This window comes from Trichechus manatus, unplaced genomic scaffold (genome assembly GCF_000243295.1).
Source record: "Trichechus manatus latirostris isolate Lorelei unplaced genomic scaffold, TriManLat1.0 scaffold00001, whole genome shotgun sequence".
NCBI classification, from domain to species: Eukaryota; Metazoa; Chordata; class Mammalia; order Sirenia; family Trichechidae; genus Trichechus; species Trichechus manatus.
Genome location: NW_004443937.1, coordinates 9,870,935 through 9,881,889, shown reverse-complemented (window position 1 = coordinate 9,881,889; position 10,955 = coordinate 9,870,935). Strand labels below are relative to the sequence as shown.

At 42.1% G+C, this 10,955-nt stretch overlaps 1 protein-coding gene across 1 annotated transcript in view; it reads right to left on the bottom strand.

The window, feature by feature from the left end:
• Positions 1-10,955, bottom strand: part of FANCD2 (FA complementation group D2) — a 54,707-nt gene that overhangs the window by 2,480 nt on the left and 41,272 nt on the right. The window contains exons 36-43 of the mRNA XM_023738360.1: positions 9,795-9,917; positions 8,796-8,889; positions 8,017-8,088; positions 7,194-7,232; positions 6,058-6,132; positions 5,153-5,227; positions 4,023-4,169; positions 2,322-2,417 (exon numbers count right to left, since the gene is read on the bottom strand). Coding sequence (XP_023594128.1) covers positions 2,322-2,417; positions 4,023-4,169; positions 5,153-5,227; positions 6,058-6,132; positions 7,194-7,232; positions 8,017-8,088; positions 8,796-8,889; positions 9,795-9,917 — 721 coding nt within the window. The remainder of the gene's footprint in view (positions 1-2,321; positions 2,418-4,022; positions 4,170-5,152; positions 5,228-6,057; positions 6,133-7,193; positions 7,233-8,016; positions 8,089-8,795; positions 8,890-9,794; positions 9,918-10,955) is intronic.

Here is a 10,955-nt window from a genome sequence, read left to right as displayed (position 1 = left end):
TTGATTTTTTTTCCTTGCACTTTCTATTGTTAATTTCTATCTTGATGGCATTGTGGGTCAGAGAAGATACTTTGAATTATCTCAACGTTTTGGATCTTGTTGAGGATTGCTCTGTGGCCTAAGATGTGGTCTATTCTGGACAACGTTCCATGTGCATTGGAAAAGAATGTGTACTTTCCAGCGGTTGGATGGAGTGTTCTGTACATGTCTATGAGGTCAAGTTGGCTGATTGGGCCCTTTAGGTCTTCTGTATCTTTGCTGAGTTTCTTCTTAGTTGTTCTGTCCTTTACCGAGAGTGGTGTGTTGAAGTCTTCTACTATTATTGTGGAACTGTCAATTTCTCTTTTCAGTGTTGTTAGAGTTTGTTTTATGTTTCTGTTCAGCTCTTTTAAGTGATCATTTCTTCCATTTGCTTTAGCCACTCTACATGCAAGAGCAAGTTTTAAAGTCTCTTCTGACATCCATTTTGGTCTTCTCTTTCCTGTATTTTTAATGACCTTTTGCTTTCTTCATGTATGATGTCCTTTATGCATCTGGTCTTCAGTCATTAGTGTTCAATGCATCAAATCTATTCGTAAGGTTGTCTCTAAATTCAGGTGGGATATATTCAAGGTCTTTCTTTGGCTCTCAGGAACTTGTTTTAATTGTCCTCAGCTTCAGCTTGAACTTTCACGTGACCAGTTGATGGTCTGTTCTGCAGTCGGCCTCTGGCCTTGTTTTGACTGATGATATTGAGCTTTCCCACTGTCTCTTTCTATAGATATAATCGATTTGATTCCTGTGTATACCATCCAACAAGGTCCACATGTATAGTCACTGTTTATGTTGTTGAAAAATGGTATTTGCAATGAAGAAGTCATTGGTCTTGCAAAATTCTATCATGTGATCTCTGGCGTCATTTCTATCGCCAAGGCCATATTTTCCAACTACCAATCCTTCTTTGTTTCCAACCTTCACGTTCCAATCACCAGTAATTATCAATGCATCTTGTTTGCATGTTTGATCAATTTTAGACTGCAGAAGTTGTTAACAATCTTCAATTTCTTCATCTTTGGCATTAGTGTTTGGTGTGTAAATTTGAATAATACTTGTATTAACTGGTCTTCCTTGTAGGTGTATGGCTACCATCCTGTACTTCAGGACAGATCTTGAAATGTTCTTTTTGACAATGAATGTGATGCCATTCCTCTTCAATTTGTCATTCCTGGCATAGCAGGCCATATGATTGTCTGATTCAAAACAACCAATACCAGTTCATTTCAGCTCACTAATGCTAGGATATCAATCTTTATGGGTTCCATTTCATTTTTGACAACTTCCTACTTTCTTAGATTCATACTTTGTACATTCCACATTCCGATTATTAATGGATGTTTGCAGCTGTTTCTTCTCATTTTGAGTTATGCCACATCAGCAAATGAAGGTCTCGAAAGCTTAACTTGATCCACATCAGTAAGGCTGACTCTACTTTGAGGAGGCAGCTCTTCCCTAGTCGTATTTTGAATGCATTTCAACCTGAGGGGCTCATCTTCCAGCACTATATCAGACAACGTTCTGCAGCTATTCATAAGATTTTCACTGGCCCATTTTTTAGAAATAGATCACTAGGTCCTTCTTCCTACTCTATCTTGGTCTGGAAGCTTTACTGAAACATGTCCACGATGGATGACACTGCTGGTATTTGAAATACTGGTGGCATAGCTTCCAGCAACAAAGAAACACGTAAGCCACCACAGTAAGACAAACTGACAGATAAGTGGTGGCTCGGTGTCTATAGCCTACCCAAATCATAGCAAAATTTACAAATGTACACATTTTTCTCTAGCTTTCTTTAAACTCTCAAAAGCATCTGTACCCCAGAAAATAATAAGGACCCCTACTCCATTTTATCCCTCAGTGGTGGCAGCTCTTGACTCTGTGCTTCGGTTAAAACATTTCTATTTTTATGTGTTCAAATACGCTTAAATGGTTTAACTCATTTTTCTCAATACTCAGAATACTTTGACCCCTTCTTTTCTATCCTTTAAAATGGTTTCAGATATGAATTTATGGAAAATAGTCTACAGTGGAAGGAAATTTTCAACTCTATAAGATATGCTATAACTTGAGATACCCAAGAATGATTGTAAGATTGTGTGGTTGCTTTTTTTGGGCCTCACAGAATTTATATAAGCACATAAACGTGTTTTGGAGGGAATGGAAATGGCATAGAAGTATTTGATTATAAACATAAGCATGGAAAGTTCTGCACAATGTACCAACTCAGAATAATTAACAAAAGTAACCATCAAGGCACACTCTCTTGCCTTTAGCAGAGATACCTCTTTTGCTTTGCTCTTGGAGACCTGGGATGATGTATCATCCTCACTCTCATCTGCTGTACTCTCCTGGGAATTCTGGGACATAATTTCTTCACCCTAAATGTGGATCAAGACAAATGGTGGGTTATAATGACCATATTTGGGACCTCAAAGGGGAAAAAGGGAAGTATAGTTATAGTTACTTTCCATAGATATGGGAGAGGCAAATGGAGAAAGGTTTAGTTTATGGGAAGGAAAAAGGAAAATATTCTAGTCATTCAAACATAGTTAAATATGGACATTGACTTGTGATAAGTATCTGGAGAAGTGATTTTCAGCCCAAGGTTTCTGACTTGCCCATGCCTGATGCAGTTCTGGAAAAGGCCTTATGTATTCTAATATCATATTAGACTTTACAAGGCTAGATTGTGTTAGTGATTCTTTTAGTCAATGTTGACTATGGCTCTCAAATTTCCCAAATACCTTAAGGTATATGAGCACCAATACACCAGCTACGAATGGCCATATGGAGGCTGAAGGTATAATGAATTACTTTCTGCTGTGAATTTTTTGTTGCTACCATGTGTTTCAATTAATGGAAGCATGCTGAATCACTGAGTGCGTCTGAATTTTTGGTAGGTAGATGGGATTTTTTTTCTTGCCCCCTCCCACAATCCTACCCTCAGAGTACAGTGGTACATATGTGCACCTCTAATTCTACCCCACACATGTACCACTTTAAAAATTTCCCCCATATTTTACCTAACGGATATATTGATTCAGCATCACCTCATACAATACGCTGTAAAAGTAGTAATTTGCGGCACATACCAAATTCTTCGGTTTCAAACAGCCATAAAGGCCCCCGCCTTGCAGCAGCATGCACTTTCAATAGGAAAACAGCTTCCCAATAAACCCCAGAGGCTGAAAAAGTTAAGCGGTCACTGTATGTACCGCCTGGTATGAAGGAGTTAAGAACATCAACTTTGGAGCAGGACTGCATGGACTTAAAATCCTGGCTATGCCCACTTATTTGTTAAATTAGGTAAATTAGTTAACTTCTCTGAGCTTCAATTTTCTCATGGAAACAATAGTACCTCTCTCACAAGGTTAATGTGAAGAAAGGAAGCGAAATCTCTGTGCTACTATTTTTTTCATATATAATAGATTATAACATTCAGATATTATAAGCATGAATGAAAAGGGCTGGGACTCCTGTGGGAAAACGCTATAGCTCCAAAGCAGTATTATAAGCAACCTAACATTTCAGCCCAAAGTCAGACAACTGAAAGACCTTAGAAATGCTCACTTGTTGAATTTATCCAGAGAATAATTTCAGGGATAAGACAGACTAGTTTCTGGAGGAAAAAAAATTTTTTAAATGTTTGTCCGTATACAAAAATGCTACTGTGATTCTACCCTCGGTAGGGCTTAAAGGAGCCCCTCTGGTTGTGGAGAGAGGTTTGTACTGATCTGGCTCCTCTATTTGTGAAACCCTGTTTAAATCAATCGTATGCTTTTGGAGCCCTTCCTGCCTTGGACGAGGGGTGCAGCCTGTGACCCGAGCCCATAAACAATGTGCCCTAACTCTATAAGCTAAACAGCCATAGACAAAAGCATCTTACTGAAGGCACAGGGCTGAGGTGACCTCCCTGACATACTTTCAATGCGCTCACAAAGAATAGGTGTGGGGCATTATCACTGGCTGAGCCCCAGGCTTACCTGTAAGTCCCGGTTTTTGAGATTGCCTAGCCAGAAAGCCTCCTGGCAATTGTTGAGAATGAGCATGGCTTCCACTCTGTAAACCAACAGCTCCAAGGTCTTTTTGAGCAAAGGCACATGTCTGGTGAGTCTCATGTCTTGGTGAATCTAAGTGGGAACAGAGGCATCCACCTGGATTCATCATCATACTTTCACATTTCCTGTACAAAAACTTTTTAATTCCTGACACCCTGAGCATCCTATAAGCACATAAACCTTGCCAGAGACATGTTCCATCAAACTGTAGTAGTCTGGCAGAGTACTCTGAAGAGAATGGCAGCTGATCTTTAAGCTAAAAAACTCGAAAAGCCTAAAGACATACCACCAACACCTCTAACTTCCTCTTCAGAATTTATTGACCAATCAATGAATTTACCTAGAATATTCTTAAACATATTTATGCTGCTATAAAGCAACAGAATTGCCCTATTTAGCTGAGAAGGAGAAGAGTCTTTAAAATTCTACTGTTCAGCACCTTCTAAACTTAGAACTAGGGGAAGAAGTGAGCAATAGGAACAGGATAGAAGAATCATTTGGTTTGCCAGTGACTGCAGAACTCTATGGCTTTTATCTGTGTTCCTTCAGACAAAAGGTGTCTGGTTCATCAACTGTAAGAAGGCTTCAAGTAGGTAAGTCCTTTAATGCTAAAATGTTATCACAAGAGACAGATGTGTTCTTTGGCAAGTAAGTAGAACTAAACAGCTTTAAAGATGGCTGCTTTTAGAGCCCCCTCTGTCTCCAGCAGAGAGTCATTACTTACATAATAGTTCTCCCACACAGAGTACTTTGTAGCAGTAATACACCACCAGCAATCTGTATCTCTCACTGAAGAAGAGCTTCTAGAGGAAACAGGGCTATGGAGCTTGCATCAAATTTCAGATGCAGAAATTCCCTTCTAGATGATTTCCAATCTTAAGTAGCAACCGAAGATTTGACCATTCTCAACAAGTGCCTTTGGACAGACACAGCCCCAGATATAAAGGCTCAAGAAGGGTAAAAAAGGAAGAAGTAACTGGAGCTCAAGAACCCCCAACAGCACCTGCAGATTAAGCAAACAGGAGGGCTGGGGACATGCCTGCTTTCCCTCTTACCTTGGAATGCCCGCACAGGTGATGAAGCAGTCTAGTGTCCAACTGGAAGGTTTCCAGTAAGCTCAGAACATCTTCCTATAACCAGCAAAATTCACAATGTTGCATGAAATGTTATCATTTCATTTTAGATGCAAGATTCCCTTGTAACCAAGGGCTCCCAAGAGGATACGCTCTGTAAGTTCTAGCCATTATACCGATAATCATCTTAACTTGGCCCTCAAACAGGAGGAGGAGTGCTGGCTAGCTGCGAATCTCAACCTCTCACTCTTGTCCCTTGTGTAATGGAAAAAAAAAAAATAAATCTGAGAGTGATAAGACCTGGATTTTAGCAGACTACATAGCTGAGTTTTCCTACCTACAATATTAGGATAAAGAACCCCCTCTCCCTCTTTCTCTCTGAGTTATGAGGGACCAACCAAGTATTGTGAGAAAGTTTGGCAAAGTTCAACTTGCTAAATACGTGTAAGAAATCATCACCTCTGTTTCCATCCCCATTTCACTACTCTAGTCCTGGGTCCCACTTGGCTAAAAAACTCTCACAACTGTCCATTATAACAGCAAAGAGTTTTATGATACAAATGACTTCTTTTTTCATGACTCCTAAAAGTAGACCCAGAGAAGCACAAAGGAAAAAGCAAATGACATACTGAGCCATGAGGCCATGGGAGTGTAGCAGCACAATAAAATCAAGCTAGAAGGAACACCACCTTCAGATCTAGACTAGATATAGGAAGGTGGGTTTGAACCAGAGTGGGTCTGAGTTCAGCCTGGCTGGGAATATTCAGTCCTACTGGGCATCTCTCGCTATGGCTGAAGTACCACCAGAGGTGCCCAAGTAGAACTGGGGCCCAGAACCTGGAGCAACTGTACAGAGCATGTCCTAGCTCTCTGCTCTCAGATCTTACCCTGTGTTTTCTGAAACTGAAGTCTAGGAGCGGCATACACTGCTTCAGAAATGCTTCCACAAAGAGACGCCCGTACTGAAGAAGACAGGAGACATGTGATGAACACTGGTAACTTCTGAGGTCTTTCACCTGAAAGGCCCCTGCCTGTGGCAGCATAGGATCACCCAGCTTGGGGGTTTTATTTTCTTATTTTTATATAGAAACATATAAATTGGGGGGGGATTAATCTGGAGAATGTAGCTTAATGCAAAAACCACATGGGCCTGCTAACTCAAGCCCCAGAATTAGGCGAACTTACAATCAATGGCAAGTGACAGCCAATGGATAGGAGCTAGCCTGCTCAGCTTGAGAGTGAGAGCATAGAGGAGCAGAGAACTCAGCTCCCTGAGGACAACTTTTATTCCCAAAAGGGGAAAACTGGGTAAGGTTGAGGAAGCACATGGCCAATTCCTGAATTTACCAATCAGATAAATCACCCCCAACTCAACCACCTCTCATACAGGCATCAGGGTGAAGATCACAATAATGGGGTGCCATCACTCGGAAGGCAACATCAGGAACAGAGAAGAATCATTCTCTTCCTGACATTCCCTGGTTCTTAACCTACTGAGTTTACCATCAATTGTAGCCCTAATCCAGGCTATCCCCATGGGAGAGGAGTTTGGCAGTTATCAGGCTATCGGCTCCCACATTTATGAGGTCACTCCATGGGCTTTAAAAGGAAGAACCAAAATTATACAGCTGAAAAATGCTGAACTGGGAAATGTTGTGTTATATATATATTTGCAGCAATAAAAAAAAAAAAAGCATCATCCAATCCCTTCTTCCCTGTTGCCTGGGAAGGAGTAGCAGGGAGGGTGACTACTGCTCCCATTCCCAATGGCCCTGAAGCCGCTTCTCCAAGTTCTAAGACTCTGATCAAGAGTTTCCAAACTCATATGGACATTGGCTTCTCCAGTCATGCAACTAGCGTGGGAAAGCATCTCCATCGCCTTCCCTAAGTAACCAGCTGTTGGCACTGGTTCTGGAGACACTGGGTTGTGGGCAAGGTATCGAGCAGTACATCTCACTGAGGCCCTCTTCTAGAGCAACCCACAGGAAGAATAAATACTAAGAGGGCCAGGTAAATCTCTCACCTTCAAACACACATGCAGAACAGGATGACTGTCAAACACCTGGAAAAACGAAAGCAAGAAACCAAAGCTGAGGTCTGCTCTTTTGAACACCCCAGCCTCTTTCCCATTGTATACAGCACAGCGCTGGGTGCTGCAGAGAATTCTAAAATGAAGAAGGTGCCATTCCTGCTCTTAAAGAAGCTGAATCTAGTGGAGGAAAGAGATGTCAACAGTTAAATTAATTACAATACAGAATAAAGTAAAGACCATAACTGATGTTGAAGAAAAGGAAGAAGAGAGCAAAGATGAACAAGAAATTGATCCCAACTGGGGATGTTGAAAAGATGGCATTATAGCGGTTCAAAACCTTGATCTGAAACCTTAAGAATGAGTGGATAAGAGAAGCAGAAAGGAGGGAGAATGACATTCTAGGCTGGGGGAACAGCCAGAGTAAAATCATGGAGTGGGTGGGAGTAGAGAGTGTGCTTGAAGAATAGAAAAGGCATACACGGCTGGGAGGGCGAGATAGTAGGGCGTGTGCTAAGGTCACAGAGAACCCAAGGCAAGGTGAGAGAATGTGGGGGAATGACACATACAGCAGGGAGTCATTAAGTAGCATGTGGCATAGGCAGGAGAGAGGAAGGAAGAGAAGAAAAAAGATATTGCCTAGGGAGACAAGCAGGGGTTATCTGGTATGAGTAGGGGGACAAGGGAAAAAGACAGGTGGAACAGCAAATCTGCAAGGAAAAGTGGGGAGAGGAGGAAGAAGAGTCAGTTTTGGAACCCAGGACCCTTGGTTTCTGTGGTGAGCCAGTGAGATGGGTTAAGGAGCCTCCATACTCACCTTTATCAGGTTGAGGAGGATACTGAAGTCTCGAACAGCCATGTTCCAGTAGAGGAGCTTCTCCTCATGAATCTGGGGGCAGTCAGATATACAGGCACCTCTGAATCACAGCCAAACACTTCTCTTACTGTACTTCCCACTAATAAATAGCTCTTGAATCACATAGCTATTCAGAGATTTAATTACCCTCCCAAAGAGATGTGGTAACCAGTGCACCCACAGGATCATTCTGAGGGCTGCACGTGTGTGAAAACAACAGGGTACATTATAAAGAGAGACCTTCGAAAAAGAGGTTTTCTCTTCCCTAATTTCCATGTAGGTAAAAGCCTCTGCAACATATCTGCTGGCTATCAGAGCTCTGAGGCCTGCCCGACTCCCTGTCTTAGCCCTTGTTCTCAGCAGCTGAGCTCAGTCTGGTTAGCCAGCTGCCAAGGCCCAGCATCACAGCATCTCAAACAGCCCTGCTCACCTCACACCAGCAAGGGCAAACTGCTGGGCACATGAGGCTGCAAGCAACCAGAAACATTATTTCCAGAACTAAGGCCTGTGGAGCAGTCCAAGCTTTTCGTGGGCAATAGCCAGAGAAAACAGAGCCCAATACTCACGTCCAGCTATAGGGAAGGGAAATTAAACCAGGGACTTTTTGGAAAAAAATCCTGGATCTCAGTAATTCAAAGGAAATAGCTTAGAAGAAGAAACCCTGAACCCAAGAAATAGAAGATTCAGCAGCTTCCAAGTACTCCAGAGTCCACTTGCTGGAGTGGGCATATTTGGCCTACCTGCTGTGGGTCTGCTGCTGTGCCAGCCTGAAGACCTTTCACTGTCTTTTCTAGTTCAGCCATCGTCACACGGAAGAAAATGACAAACGTGTGCCTAGCAGAGGGGAAAAGTGTGCACGCCCACACAATGGCAAACTGGTTAGAAATATCTTCCTGGGAAGAAGCCGGGGAACCAAAAATAACTTCCTTCCCCCCCGCACCTCACTAAATGTACTTTCACTAGGATCCAGTGTAAGAGGATGGGAGAGTGGAAAGGATTCAGAAATGAGCCCAAGATCACCTGTGACAAAATGGAACTAACTTTATGAAGGGAAGTAGAAAAGGTGGGATGGAAAGAGCAGTGAAGTAGCAGTGAGAAGATGTCAGTTTAAGTCCTCATTACCTGATTATTTTATTGCCTGTGTAAGCTTGGGCAAGTTGCCTCTCTGATCTTCATTCTCCTCATCAGTAACATAGGGGTATTGATTTCTACCTCACAGAATCATCAAAAGGATCAAATGAGGTAAAGAATGTGAAAGTGCTTTATAAACTGCGAAGGCTATACAAGCGGGGAAAGAGAACTACTGAAAGTCTAAGACAGCTACTAGTATTATGAGACACAAAATCCAGTGAGTGAGACATACATGATTACATATAGCAATCACCTTGCCCTTCTAAAAGTGGTTAAAATGTTGGAAAAATAGTCTCAAGTTTAAAGGATGAAAGTACTGATAGAAATTTGGTGACTAGATGTTCACTGCCTTCAAAGACTGTAACTACTGAAAACTCATTCCTCAACAAGGTCTTCTATGTGGGTTGGCTGAGAGCTCCTTGGAAAGAATGCATAGCAGGCACTCAATATGCGCTGAATGAATGATTGTACCTACCATCTGAGGAGACTTTATGGGATCTCACAAGAAATATCAGAATTAGATGAGCAGTAAGGTAGTTATCTGGAAACTACATACACTGGACAGTGTGATTCTATCTTAAGAGAACTGGAGGGGAGACATCTCTTACCTGGTCAGTGTAGGGAATGTGGAGGAGTATGCATCTTTAGCAGAGTTGATCAGTTCTGGGACACCAACACCTGCAATCTCCTCTATGGCCTTCAGCACACTGTCTGTGTGCTCCAGGTAGATGCTGCATTGAGGGCCAGAGGAAGATGAACGTTTGCCTGAAACTCCTAAATCAAGATTTCTTCCTTGAGACATTCCCATGCATTAAGCTTTAAAACAACTCCTGGCATTTATTATTGTTATTTACTGTGCTTTAGGTGAAAGTTTACAGAGTAGTTTCTCATTAAACAATTAATACACAAATTGTTTTGTGATACTGGTTGCCAACCTCACGATGTGTCAACACTCCCTTTCTCCACCCTGGGTTCCTTGTTTCCATTTGTCCAGTTTTCCTGCCCCTTCCTGCCTTCTCGTCTTTGCTTTTGGGCTGGTGTACCCATTTAGTCTGGTATACATGATTGAACTATGAAGCACGTTCCTCACGTGTGTTGTTGGTCCTATAGACCTGTCTAATCTTTGGCTGAAGGGTGAACCTTGGGAGTGACTTCAATACTGAGTTAAAAGGGTGTCTGAGGGCCATACTCTCGGGGTTTCTCCAGTCTCTGTCAGACTAGCAAGTCTGGTCCTTTTTTTGTGAATTTGAATTTGTTCTATATTTTTCTCCAGCTGTATCTGGGACCCTCAATTGTGATCCCTATCAAAGCAGTCGGTGGCAGTAACCAAGCACCATCTAGTTGTTCTGGGCTCAGTCTGATGGAGGCTGTGGTAGTTGTGGTCCATCTGGATTAATCCTTCCCTTGTGCCTTTGGTTTTCTTCATTCTCCTTTGTTCCAGCTGGGATGGGACCAATAGATGTATCTTCGGTGGCTGCTCGCAAGCTTTTAATACCCCAGACGCTACTCACCACAGTCGGATGTAGAACATTTTCTTTATAAATTATGTTATGCCAATTGAGCTAGATGTCCCCTGAGGCCACAGTCCCCAGCCCTGACATTTATTTTTATTAAAATAACAAGGATTTCAAATACAGCCAGGAGGTAAATAAATCATGCCTCAATTGGAAATATAGTTAGACACGTTGGAGATGATAGACATGTATTGGATATGGCAGGCAATAAAAAGTTGATTCATTGACTGCAGACTCCTCCACTTCCCCTATGAT